The 17,787-nt window shown below is 39.8% G+C and overlaps 1 protein-coding gene across 5 annotated transcripts in view; it reads right to left on the reverse strand.

Moving 5' to 3' along the window:
• The window catches only part of acot7 (acyl-CoA thioesterase 7), a 57,192-nt gene that overhangs the window by 23,755 nt on the left and 15,650 nt on the right, over positions 1-17,787 (reverse strand). For 3 of the 5 annotated variants that reach the window (XM_040047505.1, XM_040047503.1, XM_040047501.1), the window contains exons 4-7: positions 9,658-9,749; positions 9,247-9,361; positions 8,148-8,162; positions 7,506-7,592 (exon numbers count right to left, since the gene is read on the reverse strand). In XM_040047505.1, the coding sequence (XP_039903439.1) occupies positions 7,506-7,592; positions 8,148-8,162; positions 9,247-9,361; positions 9,658-9,749 (309 nt within the window). The remainder of the gene's footprint in view (positions 1-7,505; positions 7,593-8,147; positions 8,163-9,246; positions 9,362-9,657; positions 9,750-17,787) is intronic. The other 2 variants (XM_040047506.1, XM_040047502.1) reach the window with 1 other exon arrangement.

Genomic DNA, 17,787 nt, shown 5'->3' on the forward strand with positions numbered 1-17,787 from the left:
ACAAAACAAAAAAAGCAAAAAACAAGACAAACACATAATACACTGTATATTTGTTTGGCAATTTTTGAGCATGGTCATGCTTTAAAATTGACTACACAAGTTAATGAATCGCCTCTTTTTATTTTCAGAGAAAGTCTGACCTGCTTAGACCCCACAATTAGTGCAACTTATAGTTGAGGTATATCAGCAGAATTCAGCTGAGGGGGCAGAGTGACTTTATTGGGTAGGCAGAGATAAATAAACTCACATAGGATCCAACACAGGCTTGTTATACCAGTCTATCAGCTTGTGATGCGCTGAATCAATTTGCGATAGTTAAAGTTGGTGCATTTTCTCTCTTCTATTGATTTCAAGATATTGTTTAGCACAATTAAACCAACGCTTCTCTAACACTACTCCCTGCTAATGCCTGGTTTTAACATCATGTAGCTCCTGTGCTTTCCTTCTATGAATATGACCATAAGCAGTTTCAAATATTTTACTTGTAATTTTTTAAAAGGTTTTTGTAATGCACATGTTTTTGAACAACCAAAGAATCTTTTCTTTCATATAAACTTGCACAGTATTGGAGATCGTCTGATTGTTGAGGTTTTCTCTGAATTATTGTAGGGTCGTTGCCTTGCAATATAAAGCACCTTGATATGACTGTTGTTGTGATATAAATAAAACTAAATTTGAAATTGAACTTAATTATAGATCAAACTTGATTTAAAATCAGGATTAAATATTTGCTTTCTTACTGTGATGCATTGGTTTAGCTCTGCAGGAGTGGTTTTCTGAGATATCATTGATGTTTTTTGGGTTTTTTTTTTTTTTTTTTTTTTTTAGAGATTCGGAAAGCGAAAGTACCTGTGCACAGAACCACAACGTGCAGATGCACACATTAATCGGTGGCATGAGAGACATTCTGTCTATTAGCAGTCCACGATTTCTTCATAACATGGCATTTGCGTGGACAAACATTACAAAACACAGCTTACAGTGTTGTCTTTTTATTTTTCTCTCGCTTTGTTTTTTTTGTGCTAGTTGTTTTAATCGGGTCGCACTGGTGTCCACCTGTGGCAATCAGCTGCTGTTTCCATAGAAACAGGTGGCACGCTTCCTTAGAACACAATGGGTGGAGGGAGCGGGCAGAGAGAGAAGGGAGAGAGAGAGAGAAAGGGGGCAGGATATAATAAGGAGAAGTAAGCAGATGGTAAAGGATAAGCAACAAAACAAAGAAAAGTAAAAAAAAAAAGGAAAAGGAAGACCTTTCACCATAGATTGTGAAAGCACCAGAACTGCATTTCAAAATCCACTGATGTGTTTTCTCATTTATTCCTGGCGCTATGTAGTCATGCATATAGTTTTGGATTTGTGTGACTAATTTTTGAGACATCTGTCTCTAAACCACCTGCTGGGATGAAAGGAACCAACTGTGCTTCTCAAACAGTGCTCTATATCACCACATACCTCAAAGGGACTATATTCATCAGTAGAAATCAGTTTTAAAAATAAACTTTTGAAAAAATATTGGAAGTTTGTTGAATAATATCCAAACTACATTGCATCCGCATGCTAGAAACCAAAACAGGTCAAGAGGTAATTGATTTATTTAGGAAACCAGCGGGCCTTCCTCAGCTGTTAGACATGGCTGTTTAAGGGTCAGGATTACCAGTTGATCTAGGGGTGACATAAGTGGTTCCAGCCAATCACGTCTAACAACTCAGGAACACCCACTCCTTTTCTGTACAGACTCCTTACCCAAGTGGAGAAAAGACTGTAAGGTATTGAGAGTGTGCACCCTGGCTCTGTGACCTCACTTGGTTATGTAAACAAATTAAGTGCAGTGAAGGCAGCAGAAACGAACAACAGGGAACACTGCCTAACAAGCAACGGCATGTACAGAAAAAGTCGGCAGCGTGTGCATACGTGCGTTCTAAATGACCTGCATGCTTGTTCCACATTTGATTTTTAATTGGGCAGAGTTCTCAGCAAACCCTCTTAATTAAAAAGGCAACCGTGACACGTGCGAGACTTATATGTCCCACCTTGCTCCCCCGCCCCCGCTGCCCCGTCCTGTCTCCTTTTCACCTCTCTCTTTCTCAGTCAACATCTCTCTTCTGCTTCTCTTCCTCCTTATATATACTGTGTCTCTCTGATGGCCTCTTTACATAGCTGACCTCAATAGAAATGTCAGCATGAGGCAAGAACATCGAAGCCCAAACAATATATCTCAACTGATAAAAGGCATCTGGTCTGCGCTGATAAAATGCTGTTTTTTCTTTTTTAGAAGGGCAGCTTGAATGCCTTCTAGTAAGACTTTGCTTATTATAAGGTTGGAACATCAGATAAGCAGATTTTTGTTGTTACAGTTGGCTTAAACATCAAATCTGACTATGCTACCCTCGTTGTGTTCATTGTTTGTCTTGCCTTTAATCTTAGTTCGCTTTCTGTTTGCACAGTGCTTTGTTTCTCTTTTTCTCTAAAGTACACTGAAAAAAGGTTGTTTTTAGGGGAAGTGTGGATAAAACCCAGCAGCATCCAGAAGGAAACCAAAAAAAACTAAAAAGATCTGTTCAGGGTTGTACAGACACAGATTTTCAGTTATAATACTATTAAAAAATAGTTTCGCTACGTAAAAATGGTTGAATTTTTGAAGCAAGAAATTTTAACATGCCCCAAATCCACGCACCTCAAGTAGCATGAAGTACAGATAACAAGCACATGTACCTCCTGTTACAAAGAGCTCCGCTCGCTGTTTCAGTGGTTTATTTCCTGCTTCGTTGTTCAGCATTTTGTTTTTTCCCTCATTGCATTCCTCCTCATAACACCAGAGTGCCGTTATGCAAGTAACACAGAACGACAACCACCCAAGTAGTTACTTAAGCAATGCAACAGTGCACAGATGCACATAAATGTTCTCCATTCGCTTAGGACACCAAGAGCACTAAAAGCAAGAAAAATGCTTCTCAAGGACGTTTCTCCTTGGATTAAATCAGCAGTTCTTCGACTGTGCCTCTGTTATGCGGGGGGTTAAAGGTAAAGTCAGTCGTGCTAATCCAAATGCTTATTTTTACAAATTCAGCAAATAGTTTTTCATGGTCCATAAGCTGTCTGTTCTGTGTGCACACTAAAATAACAGGGATAGTTTTTGCACAAATTCCTCTACAAATGGGAGAAATAACTTCTCACTCACAGACCTCATAGCTTTAGTCACAGCTTTGTGTTCCATCAAACTAATAACAGGGATCCTTCACACTCAGAATACTTCTATCAATCCCTGCATGCTTTCCATGAGGGTTAATTCAGATACATTTAAAAACACCTTTACCTCCTTTTTAACCTGCTCAGGTGGAATGGTAGCTTCCAAAGCATATCTGACTTTGAGTCTTTTCTTCCCTGTTCATAGGGGAAGTTTTTACCCAAAGAACCAATTTGTCATTGTCTTGGGTTTTATATGTAGATTCCTTTTTCATTATTATCCTCCTATTATAGTTTACTTCCTGTCTTCCTTTCCTTTTCCACTTGTATGACCAGTCCCTTCTTACCAGTTTGTCCTTGAAGGATTTTGTCCAAATTCTTCTTGTATTTGATCTGTGTTGCTTCTTTCTCTGTCATTATTATTTGTTCTTTCAGCCTGTCTTTGTGTCCTCTTATATGAACAGACACTGTTACTGTAAGAACAGACTCAAATATAGCACTGCTCATGGAAAAGCTCAAGGAAGAACAATGAGCCCAACCAGAAGAAACGTTCCTTTACAACAGTGTTGATTTTGAGGATTGTTTCACGTATGCTTTTCTGCATGTTTCCAGTAACCCCCAAGCTAGGGCTAATATGAGGCTGAAAGTATAAACCTTGAGCCAGTCTCTCCACTTGATCTGCTAACTTCAGACAGTTGTTTACTTGGCAGAGCATTGAATCTGGCAGTTACCCGTCTGATCCTGCCCACCAAGTTTTCCTGGAGCCACTCTTTCATAACCCCCTGGGTTATGAAGGGGAGTAGAAGCCTCTCCTGCTTCTAAATGTGCTGGACCAGCCAATGCTTTTCCTGTCCTTGAGTTTTTTGCCAGTCCATTTGACCCTTCTAATTTACAAATTAACTAGCAACTATTTCTGCATATGTGTCAGCTGAGGTTTTACCTGTTCTCAATCGCAGGCAGTCAATATCTGCTGTGTCACGGTGTCTGCTTCTGAGGAAAAAGTCCCCTTGCAGTCTGCCTGTGGATCATCAGTGCAGTACCTAAATCAATCTAACAGCTAACTCTCACTAATACTTGATGCTGTGCTTGAGTTCTTTTCTGTTGCTTGTTTGACAACATTATATAAGATGTATTTTTTGGTTCAGCAATGAGAAAGAGACATCCATTTGCCATCTAAGACTGGAACATTCCTCTTTGTTCACCTGCACCTAGAGGTTAAAGTGGGACGGAACGATCCAGAAAAGCATTCCTGCGCCTTTAGTTAATGAGTAATTACATCTGATGGGCTTCATGTCCTGCAGCTATTGCCACCGAGGCAGTTAAGTCACCCAAGGGACCTGCGTACATTTCCTGCAACATTTCAAATAGCTCAACAAATATGAGCAGTTTGGCACACAGTGTGTCTCCTACTTAAAGGTATAGTTGTTGTATTTTCCAGGCCAAAAAAAAATGCTAATGTGTGTTATTTTACTCTTTGCGAAGGGGAAAGATGTAATAATGAAAGGGCTAGACATGAAGATGAGAGACTATTGTCAGTGCACAGCAGAGCACAGCAGGCTAAACTGGGTGATTTGCAGTATTGTTTACAGTTTTCAGTGATGGACTAGATGCAGTGGTGCAGGGCAGAGTGCGGTCTCCATGGTCACCATTAGGTAAGGTCATGGGTTGCAGTAGAGACATTATAAGAGACAGAAATGACACTAAATTTATATGAGAATTTTTCAACTGCAAAGATGGTGGCAGATACACCTTCCAGAGGAAAACAGCTTTTAAACCCGTATTTGTGAGATAAGTTGGCAAATTCTGAACAGATATTCTGCGCATGCAGTTTTTGCTTTATGTTTAATGTTAATCAAAAACTAATCTAGATAATCTTTCAAAATAAGTGTGTTTAGGTATGGCTGCAGGAATCGCTTCTAGGTGCCCTTTTGAAAGCGTCATCGATTTAAATTTAAACCAATAATGCTCTTTAGCAGCACTTGCCAAATACTACTTTTATGCTGCCTTTATACAGGCTAGAAACTGGAAAGTAGCCCTGATGGTTGATGGTTGATTTAACATATGTATGGAAGAACTTAGCTGGCAAAATCCACAAAGAGCGTCAAGCCTGAGAAACAGACTTATTTGTTATGGAGTCATTTCCCTCCAGTGCACTGGTACACCAATATTTATTGTTCCCCCACCTGCAAAATCCCACTTTAACCTCCACCTACACAGAACCTACACAGACATGGGTTACTCTGCCTTTACTTTAACACAAGCATTAAAACCAAAAAACAAACACAGTATATATTATATTATATTTATGTCTTTCCTTGCTGCTATCTTCTTCTGCGCCTCTAAATCTGTCTCACTTTGCCCAAACCTGTTTGCCTTACTGTATGTTTTCCACTCTGAGCAGCTGTTTCATCCTCCACAACTCCCTGCAGAATTTTCATACTGTACTGAGGCAGTGAATGGGCTGACCTGTCCCTGCGTTGAATACTAAACAGCATGTCATTCATGCTCTTTGTTTTACTTGCGTGAGAATGACAAAGAAGTCTGACAGACGCAGATGACAAATGGCAGACGGCAACTTGAAAACACTGAGCTCCGAAATGGCTTGTCAGCAGCTGTTAGTGAATCAATCACACAGTGTGAATAAAACTAAAAGCACTTTTAAAATTTCACTTTCTACCGATTTGAGCAAATAGCAAGTTTTGGTTGTTTGCTTACATTATCTTTGATGTGCACTCACCAGCCTCTTTCTTAGGTACACTTGATCAACTCAATAAACGAAGTATCTTATCAGCTCATCACATAGCAGCAACTCAGTGAATATAGGCATATCAATATTTGAGTATCAGAAAAGTGATTTAACTGACTTTGAACGTGGCACAGCTGTAGGTACTAAACCACTCATCTACTGGGATTTTCCCACACAACCATCTCTAAGGTTTAAAGAGGATGGTCTGAAAAAGAAAAATATCCAGTGAGTGGCAGTACTCTGGAAATGGTCAAACTGCATTGAATTGATAGTCAGGCACCAGTAACTCAAATAACAACCAAGTTATAACCAGGACATGCAGAGGAGCATCTCTAGAGACGCAACAAGCAGTGAAGCTGTGGGCTGTAGCAGCAGAAGATCATACCGGGTGCCACTCCTCTCAGCACTGAACAAGAAACTGAGGCTATAGTTTGCACAATCTCACCAAAATTGTACAATAGAAAATTGGAAACATGTTGAATTCTCATTTTCTGCTGCAGCATTCAGATGTTAGGGGCAGAATTTGGTGTCAACAACATGAAACCATGGATCCATCCTGCTTGTTTTAGTGCTTCAGGTGATGGTGGTTTAATGGTGTACGAAATATTTTCTTGGCAAACTTTAGGCTCCATCATTTAAATGCCACAACCTACCTGAGTATTGCTCTTGATAGTGAGCATCCTTCTATGACCACAGTGTACCCATCTTCTGATGGCTGCTTCCAGTAGAATAACAAACCATGTCATAAAGCTCAAATCATCTCAAACTAGTTTCTTGAACATAACAGTTAGTTCCCTGTATAGAAATGTTCTCCACAGTCACCAGATCTCAATCCAGTAGAGCACCTTTGGGATGTGGTGGAACAGGATGTTCACATCATGGATGCAGAGCCAATAATACTGCAGCAACTGTGTGATGCTGCCATGTAAACATGAACCAAAATCTCTGAGAAATGTTTCCAACACCTTGTTGAATCTATGCCATGAAGAATTAAGGCAGCTCTAAAGGCAAAAGGAGGTCCAGCCCAGTACTAGTGAGGTCTACCTTATAAAGTATCCAGTGAATGTGCATAGAATACAGAAGCATCAGCTACTGTTGTGTGTAGGCTCTTCATACAAATAATTAGTAAGCAGCAGTCAACATCCGACCCATTCATTCATGCAATATAGCTTTGGATGTGAAGAAAATATATATGCTTAAGACTGGATTAAGGCTAAGAGGAAGTATGAAGCCTTCATTAGTTTGAACCATGTAATGCTATGTTAATTTGCCCTCTTTGATAGTGTGAAAATGTATTTCTATCTTTAACAGCTTAATAATTTATTCTATAAATGAAGTTTCAGTCATGACTAATGAGTCATGTGTTTAATAACACTGAGTTTATAGAAGACACATCTAAAAGCCAGACTGTAGTTAACCTAAATCTTCATCAAGAATTTAGTGTGTTTTTTCATGTCCCCTCATGCTGTAGTATAAAAAAATGCTAAATGCTCAGCTCTCAGATACATATTAGTGTATGAAATTAACTGTACAACATTTCATCAGTGAATGTATCTAGAAAAAGAAATAGACTAACCTCCATGAACATAGTCATGTAGTGTACAGTCTGAAGGGCCCACCAGATGAATCAGACTCGACTGGCTAAAGCCAACAGTGTGCTTTTCTGCAAGGCAAACAGACAAACACACATTCAACAGAAAAATAAAAAAATAATAAACAATTTAAGGTAGAGCTTGACGAACAGGGCCATCGTATCATTCAATATAAGCCATTTACCAATATATTGGTACTGATATGTATAACCAGCAGTGACAAATTAAGATTTGAAACAGAAAAGAAAAGGGAAGGATGGGAGAAACACCCTTCGGACATGTTATGTGGAGTGGTTTTGCAGAGTTTGTCCACCAGAGCACTCTTCCCCGTGGCAAGGCACTTAGCAAAGGCACATACACAACTAATCCACAATTTTACTGTTATATTGTGTTAATAATGACTCAAAAACAAGTGCACATAATAAATAAACAGGGAAATATGTTTGTTTTGTGTTTCTGAAAGAAACAAATTTGTCTATCTGTATCAGTCTTAAAATATGTCTGTATCGGTCAGCCTAAAAAAAATTGAATTCATTTAAAAATAAAATGTGTGAGCAAAGCAAGCCAATGCCAACAACACCTTCATGCAAAAATAGATTCTGCCATGCTACTTGCTGATCACATACCTTTTGGTGGATCCTCTGATGAAGCAGCGTGACAAAATTAGGGAATTCGATTAGAGTCTTTACAGTTTTAATATGGATGAATACATGTATATAGCACCTAATGATGAATACAATACTTTTAATGCACACCTGTAAATGTAGAGCACATGACCACTCAATCCTACAACATGTAAACAAGAAGCAGAGGCCTGACTACTTATAGAAAATACTACAAAAGAAGAAACATAAAAGTAGAAGAAGAAAATAAAACAGATGTCTTTGCCTGGACATTTAGTGAGAGTGGTGCTGAAACTGGTGAGATCAGAGTGTGAATGTTAGATTGAAAGCACTTAAACGGAGAAATAATTGTTGGTATGAATGGATGAATGAGCCATGTTGTGTGAAGCACTTTAAGTCATCAAGTGGAGTAAAAAGGCGAAATATAAGAACCAGCCAATTTGCCATTCGTGTGTGAAGACAGTCAAAGTAAAAGACATACTTTAGTGGCTCTGAAAAAAATCGGCTTAGGAGGTGTTTTTAAAGCTAACTCAAGAGGGTATCACCCCCTGCCAGAGAAAGAAAGCCTCAGAAATGAGAAAAGAAGTGCCCACGCAGCAGTGTTTCCAAATGGATCCATTTCTGAGTTCTTCAAGTGCTCTTGTGAGGATGCTAGGGCCCACGTGTTTACATGTTAAATGTTTAAATGTATTCCTGTGGACGCGCTCTGAGAGCACTCCAGGGATTCTTCACTTGCTTGATTTATCATTGTTTTATCTTGATATTCAGCAATAATATCTCTGTGTTTTAACTTTGAAAAAAGCATTTGCTTTTGACTTCCTGCTGCAGCTCAGCATGAATTCATGGTGCCAGCAGTGAAAATACATCAAAAAACTAATTGCTTCTCCCGTCACTGCATTAATTGGGCAACAACAAAGATGGCTGTACAGTATTTTTAGTATTTTTATGGCATACTATTAGCAAACCCCATGAGGGAGGAAATGGAAGAAATTTCACTCATATCTGCATCATCACTGAAAACTTGTAAGATAGGGAAATGACTTCTGTAGCTGTGGTTTTGTATCTGCAAACTGATATGGGACCCTGAGCTTGAATATATTACCTGAGTTGGGTGGAGATGGCATCATCTCTTCAGGCCTCGCCTTGGTCTCCAGTCTCTCCATCTTCTGAGCCTCATAGCGCTTCCTGCCCTCCTCCTCTTGTTCAGCACTAGCATACTGTAGAAAGAATATATTCAACATGCTGAACACTTGTGCATAGATCCACTCGAACACCACTCTCTGCACAAATGCACGAGGAGTACAGCAAAGAATTGCAACAAGCAGGTATTCAAAACAAAGATGAGTGAAAGGGACTTTTCACATTGTTAAATGTCAGTCATTTCTATCTTGACCATATAGCCTTGCTCGTGTCATTTTAGATGTGGGGCTGGGGGAAGGTGGGTGGAAAGGTCACTGAGACACAGAGAAGCTGCCACAATTTTAAGATGCAAGCAATTTGAGTTTCCATGTACCTTGATGGGTGGCACCTCCATGATCTTGTCAACATTTTGCAGAGAGCAGGGGACGTACCACAGCGCTGCCTTGTTGGCCAGCTTTTTGGCACCTGCAGTCACAGAGAAAAGGTTGAGTACTTATCCTAGGGAAAATGTCAGGGAACGCGTCATTTCTACCAAATGAAGAAGCAACGTTTTTGTGACCATAATCTAATTGGCGAGAAATTTTGACATCTTGATGTCTTTCAAATAAAACAACAATGGAGCAAAGAATTTTGAAACGGCTGTTGTCAAAACAGACACTTTTATTAATACCACAATAAAGGCCACTTCAGTTTTTAACAAGTCAATTGGCGCTGCCTGTTTGCAAAAGATTCGTCTTTCTTGTGAAAAGAAAAGGAGAAGAAAACACTTTGTGTTCAAACACAATAGTTGTTGCCTGTTCAGAAAACAAGTACTCACAGTCACGTAGCTAGCTAAGCCCGGCGTATCTGTAAATCCTGAATTTTCTGCATTTCAGTGTTGTAATTATGAAACCAATGAAACCATGGCAACTCATTCATCATCAAGTGTCTGCACAAATATGTATGTTGGTTATACCACAGTGTAATGCTTTGGCAGTTGGAGGCTGTAGCACTGACTCTGAATTCCTACAGAAAATTCAGAACGAGATGATCAGAAAACAAAACTCATAGAAGTCACATTACATCGCAATCAGCCAGAAAGGTTGTCATAGTGATATATCTGTTCTACTCTGCCCACACTTTTTCACTTAATTTGCTAACACACACAGAGAGAGAGGGGCTATTTTAGGTTGGCGTTGTTATGGCACGCAGATTAAAGGCAGCATCGGGGCAGCAGGTTGAAGTGAAATTACTGTTTTAAAGGGTTTTTTACCTACAATATCCGATTAACTTTTTCAGCTCTCGAGCTTTGAAGTCCTTTTTGAGGCCTGAATGAGCAAAATGTTTTATTGAATGTCTTGCATTTTTATTACGATAACTTGAGTCAAATTTCATAAATGTGCATGACCACAGGCTTAAAAATAAGGCATCTTTACAGCCTTAGAGAAAATATGTCATTTAATATGTGTCTCAGCGGTGAACCAGCTGGGATATTTGCATGAGAACATGTGAAGTTAAGAGAAGAGAGCTGAGCGAGCAGCTTTTAACAGGCTACTCCTGGGAAAATAGCATTTGCATTTTACACCCGAGTTAAAAACTGTGCAGACAGCCAGGCCTCGTTGCCATGCCAACCATGCTTCTTTCCTCCTCCTCTCATTTGTGCCCGCCTTTGTCAGCAACCAGGAAGTTGCCCACAGGAAAAAGGGAGGGATATTTACATATCCTTGACTCTACCCAAGACTGAGTGACTCTACTCTATTATTAGCTACTGATGGACCTTGAAGTGAACTGTGTTTAGGGTGGTGGGAGAAACGAGAGAGAAGCGAGAAGGGAAGAAGAAAGGATGGAAGAACCATTCCCAGTACGACTGATGCCCTTTTTGATCGAAAAGGAACCAGATAACCGGCTTTGAATTTAAAATCCCTCTACATCAAATGGAGACAATGTCAATGTTTGACCATATCCTCGTCCAGGCTGCAACCTTTTATCCTTCACAGTTCATCCACTGAAACAGCACATATTCTTTTGCATCACGCTTGCAGGCATAGCACATTTTGAAGGCAAGACAAATTTGAGGCAGACCTTGAAAATACAACAGTTTCACAATGTGCCCCTTAGGGCTAATTATTAGACCTTAAGATAACTCTGCATGCTTTTCTCAGGGACACAAAGTACACATATGATCCCATGCAGTGAAAGTTGTTTATTTTCACTGTTTCTTCAAGATTTTTATGTGCAGTATCAGAAGAAGCAGTCTATGTTCTGCCAAAAACAAAAATAAATTATGCAAAATCTAAAATATACCCTCAGCGCAATTAGAAAGCATTTAGATAACTTTCATTTAGCATTTGTTGTGTATAACGGGGACATAGGTTAGCATTCACTTCACAACAGGGAGTGTATGAGTTTGAGCCTTTCTGCTGTTTTTTTTACTGTGTTTGGTGATTTTCTTTGCACCCCAGTTTGCTCCCACAGTCCAAAGTACTGCATGTTAGATTAAACGTTGATATGTGTACTATAGGTACAGATATGAGTAAGCTAAAACTTTATGTCATCTGTGAGACTGGAAAAGTGCAGCGGACATGTCAGTTTAGTCCTAAAAGTAGCAATTTATGTAATATAAATCAGTAGGTTTCCTCATATGTAATATGGCCCCCTTGTTAAAGGTATATTTTTTTCTGTCACAACATCAAGGAATAAATAGTGCCCTTAAAGCTGTAAGCTAATGATAGTTATATGAGAGCAGATGGGTGCTGGTGCAATAAGCTGTACGTTTTACGTCCAATGGATTTGATTAGTCGACTAATCGCAAAAATAATCGGTGACTAGTCAACTGTCAAAATAATCATTTGTGGCAGCCCTAATAAATATATAGTGCTACCCTTCAGCCTCCTAGTAGACATACCTGTGTTATAAATGTGAAACTCCTCTGATTTTCAAAAACGTTGGCCTCTGACCTTGAAGTCAAGGTCACTGAGATTTAAGCTTCACAGAGATTTTCAGCAGATGCAACCATGGTATTGATTTGAAAATTCTACACAATCACAAACTTGGGTGTCCACAGCACCTCGCCATATACCAAAGATTAAGAGGTGGGGTTTTTTTTAGGTTTTTTATAAAGATTACAACACAAAAATAACAATTTATAAATTGTTATTTGTGTGTGTTTTAAAAAAGAAAGAGGGAGATTGTTAACTTGTTGTTTTCTGTTATATCGCGAGAGTACTGTTGCCTGCGGTGTGTTGTTCTTATTGTGGGTGAGCGGAAAAACTTGACGTAAGGAATAAAGTGCTTGAAGTGAGACTACGACGTTGTGTATTTTGACTTTACAATATTCTTTTATTCACCATATCACTGAAATGTGGGAGAATCCACTGCAGAAAGATCAATGCTTTAAGTTTTAATGATCCAGTCAGAAAAGATGATTCTAAAAGTCATCAACTGACTCCAAAAGCCCAGATCTGAACCACCTGTCTGCTGAAAACAAATGCACCAATCAAACAGAAGCCTGAATTTCATGGGCCAATCGGAATGCTTGATCTAGTTGTCCAGGACTAACTACTGACATACTATTACTCTGTGGCAAAACCCTGTCAAATCTGCCTCGGTGCACCTGTTGAACAACTGCTTCTAAATCCAAGACCCTAACTCCCATCAAAATCATTTTCAAATGGTGACAATCCCGAGGACCTGTTCTGTACAACAGTGTGTTCTTCATGTTCCTGCTGTCAAAACTTTGGCCGCAGGAGCAATTTAAAAAGTGGGGTCTTTCCTGATGTTGAGACAAACTGCTGTCTGAAAATATAATGTATTTCTATGGGTCGGTTATCCCTCCACTTGGATCCACACAGTTTAAAAACGTTTACATCTCTGAGCTTTGAAAGACATGCTGTTGGAAGTTGGAAAGACAACAACGATGGCTACGTGAGGGTAAAATGATGGCTGTAGAGCAAACACTGTGCACACAGCAGCAGTTGAAACCAAGGTTATTATCGTTAACGAAAACTAACGAAATAACAAAAACTAGAAGTGAAAAAACATTTTCGTTAACTGGAAATAAAAATAAAATCAAAAAAAGGAAAACTAACTAAAACTGTAATGAGTGTTCACAAAACTAACTAAAATTAACTGAATTTATAGCAAAAATGTGTTTAGTTTTCATTGATGTGTGCGTGTCATACAATAGTCAAGGGTGAAAATGAAGTTTAGTTTCCAGATTTTTTTCTTGCTGTCTAATTATGCCAGCAGGTGGCAGTACGTTAGTCGAGTCGTCTGTGTTGCTGCTCCGTCCACGCGCAGAATCATGTCAGGAAAAGTCGGGAGAAAGCGCCAGAGTCCAATTTGGGATTACTTTGAATATGACTGTGTTTTGGATAAAGCAAGTGTCTTATAGTGGAAAGAGACAAATTATGAGGGACATTTCTAAAGGGAAAAAAATCCCACAAACCTTAAAGTGCACTTGAAAAGCTCACACAAGAAGGCTCACCTAGCTTACCTTGAGAAGGTAAGGGAGCACACTCAACCCTCATCCCCAGAAACAGACGCTAACCCCAGGCAAGGCAGCGTGATGCATCCCGAGACAACAGGACTGGGATATCTACATAACTGTGTGAGTCAATTGCCTTCAAAAAGTTCATCAATTCACTTGAACCAAAAATTATGAACACCCGGTGCTGCAAGAGTTAATAGTCTCATTGGGGCCAAGATATACATTTTATAGTTGCCTGGTATCAATGGTTGTTCATCTGCCTTTATTTATTTATTTATTTATTTAAAGAACCCATAGGTGGGAATGTGAGTTGTCTGTCTCTGCGTGTTAGCCCTGCGACAGACAGGCGACCTGTCCAGGGTGCAGGGTATGGTAGCTGGAATAGCAACATACCCAAGGATAAGCAGAAGAGAATGACTGATATGATGAAACTGGGATTTTGTTACACTTAATTATTGCAAACACAACTAAAACTATAACTGAAACTAATCAAAACTAAACTGAAACTAAGGATTTTAAAAAAAATAAAAACTAAACTAAACTAGCAAGCAATTGGTAAAAACTAATTAAAACTGATATAAAATTGAAAATCTGAAGTCAAAACTAAATAAAAATAAAAACTAATGAAAATTGCAAAACTATTAAAACCCTGGTTGAAACACACACACACGCTTACCAGCATTCACACTAATAAAGAATAACAGTGTTGTCATTGTTGATTTTGTGTCTTCACCCTGAGTCCATCTCCTGCCAAGCTGCTGATGAGCTGACCGATAAGTCAATCTTATCCTGGATCTTATCCTCTGCATCCTTACCCTATCACCTCTGCGTCCCATAGGGCGCCAGCCTGCCCTGTTGAAACACTATTTTTTTTCAGTGTTTCAACTGAAAAAAATAGAATGCCTTTGATCCAAAATAGAATGCCTTTGATCCTTTGTTATGTCATAATCTTGCTGAGAGGCAAAGCCCATAAATAGGGGCTTTGCTCTGTTAAACTTTAGTGCTTAACGGACGTAGACCTGACAGCAACCAAAACCCTTTTGGAAAGTTCTGAGAGAATTTCACGTTTCTCAGCAATTCACCGATCAAGCCGACACATTCCATCATGTCAGCTAACCCATCCTTCAGCTCAGATGAGCTTGAAATAGTTAAAGGGAGCATTTTGGGAAACCACTACAAGGTAGAGGCTTTCCTTGGAGAAGGGGGCTTTGGTATTGTAGCCAAATGCCGTGATACCAAAACCAACCAAGCTGTGGCTATTAAAGTCAACAGGAACCACCCTGATACTCTGCAACAGGCAAAACTGGAAATTTTCATCCTGGAGCAGCTGAGAAGGTTGGATCCAGATGCCGCCAACATTGTTAAATGGAATGGCTTTTTCCATGACGGAGAGCGGGTCTGCTTAAACTTTGAAATCCTTGATCAATGCCTGTGGGACTACATACGGGACCGGAAAAACCAGGGTCTCCCCATAAGCGAAGTCAGGCCAATTTTACATCAACTCACAAATGCCCTGTCACACCTAGGTTCTGTGGGAATAGTGCACGCTGACCTCAAACCTGGAAACATCATGGTTGTTAACCGCCATGAGTCTCCAGTCAAAGTCAGACTTATAGACTTTGGCCTCGCATGTCCTGTTTCTGCAGTGAATCCTAGTGACCGTGTGGGGACGGTTGGTTATAGTGCACCTGAGGTTATGCTTGGCCTTCCTTATAATGAAGCAGCTGACATGTGGTCTTTGGGGCTGGTAGCTGTGGAACTTGGTACAGGGGTGCCACTCTACCCTGGAAATGGAGAATATGATGTTTTGAAATTCATCATAGAGACTCAAGGACAGCCACCAGATCATGTTCTGGACTCTGGCGTGTACACTGAAGACTATTTCATTGAAGACAACTACAACCAACAGCACTGGACATTTATGACTGACCAACAATTTCAGTGTGAGACAGGATATGAGTCCCTGGAGACTCGATACATAAAACTTACGCGTCTTGATGACCTCGAACAAGTAATGGTGTTTAGACGAGGACCTGAAAATGGCCAACGTTTATTTGTCAGCTTAATTAAAGGGATGTTGGCCTTGGATGCACACCAGCGGATAACACCCTCGGAGGTTCTCCGGCATCCCTTTTTCAACCCTGGCCTCTCTAAGAGGTTCCCTTGTATTGACATTGAAAGACCATACTGAATCAATCTACAGCATGGCTTCCTCCACCTTGGACAAAAGTGACAAAAACACAAACTGGGGTTGGAAAAGGGTATTAACAGCACTGGAAAAATTCATTAAGCTGCTCCAATAATGATCACTTTGGCTTTTTTCTTTTTTTTTAATTTTCACTCCCCCCACCCCAACCAGTCGCGGCAGATGGCTGTCCCTTCCTGAGCCTGGTTCTGTCGAAAGTTTCTTCCTTTTAGAGGGGAGTTTTTCCTTCCCACTGTTGCTAAATGCTTGCTCATAGGGAATCGTCTGATTGTTGGGGTGGCCAAAACTCTAGGGGAACTAGCAATTCTTGTGAAAAAAAAAAAAAAAAAAAAAGCCTACCAATATTCAAAGCGGAGCAGCAGACACCTTACCATCACATCAGTCCTTCAATCAGACCAAAAACACCATGTTAACAGAAATAAATTCAATACAAATTGGAAATAAATTGCCTAATAATTGTTGTTTTTGATTGTTTATAAATATTAGGGCTGCCACGATTAGTCGACTAGTCACGATTACGTCGACTATTAAAATCGTCGACGACTAATTTAATAGTCGACGCGTCGTTTGAAGCTTTGTAAGATCCCAAAAGACGCAAGAATAAGTAGTAGGATTTAAGAGTGTAATAACGCACTGAAACAGAAGATGGCAGCACTGCATGTACAAGGATGCCAGCTGCCGTTAAACCCCGAAGAAGAAGAAGCTGTGTCCCAGAATTCATAGCGCAGCCCAGCTCAGTTTCCAACAATGGCGGCAGCTAGTTAGTTTTAATATTACTCTTATTATTCTTTTTGGGTCACAAAATAAAGTTTAACATATTTTCAGGCGAGAATGTAGCTGTGTAAACTTCAAATATCTGCTCAGTTTATCAAGACACCACATACTTTCAAAAGCGCTCCGACGTTTTCAGAGACGTCTGTTACCCACTAGCACGATAGCTAGCTGGGGGAAAGGCTCACTAGAGCCCATGAGAACACCGGACTCCTGGCATATCGTTTTCAAACCCACCGCCGTCTTTCGCTACTCAGGTTAAACATGATATATAAGTCACTTAGATAACTTGTTATGTTTTTGTTTGGCTTTTTTTAGTATTTTATTTGTTCCTGAGTGAATCGGTTTGGCTGAGATTAAAGTTATAGTTTTTACACAGCTGAATAAACATCAAACAAACAACTGATCATCAGAAGTGTGAGATGCTCGAGAATTTACTCTGGTGTCCTGTTATATTTTAGATAGCAAGGAGTTTATTAAACTTCAGCGAAACAATCTGCAAATTTCATTAAAATTTAATAAACTATCATTTTGTCTTTATTTTTAGTTAGCACATACCTTAAACACTTAAGTTTAAGACTGTTCTTTGTAGGCAGACACCAATCACTACCCACTGTCAAGGGTACAACCGTAGACGACACAGCCCCACTGACGAGCTGAAGCAGCCTTTAAGTTGCTTTTTAAGGGCAGTATCGTCTGACTGTTTGCATGTAAAAGTGACCATTACTAGAAAAGTGGTTGATTTTGACACGTGTCTACAGACTCACAAAAGCTGGGTCTGAACTAGCAGGAGGAACAGCTTGCTTACTTAGTTTGGATTTACGAATTGCAGAATAGGAAGATTTTTGGCTCCATGAACCACGGGCACAAATCTGCTCTGTCAAATTTCTACACTCTGCGCTAACGGATCTCGCTTGACTTTGGGGATGATTTTTCAAGTTCAGGCAGTGACAGCTTTGGAACAAGGGCCTGCATAAATGGTAAAAGGCATTATGACAGCTGAGAGAAATGGCACCTAGCAGTGGCAGGCACCTTTTTTTCCCCCCTCCAATATATAT

This window comes from Simochromis diagramma, unplaced genomic scaffold, assembly GCF_900408965.1.
Source record: "Simochromis diagramma unplaced genomic scaffold, fSimDia1.1 OVJJ01000387.1, whole genome shotgun sequence".
NCBI lineage: Eukaryota > Metazoa > Chordata > Actinopteri > Cichliformes > Cichlidae > Simochromis > Simochromis diagramma.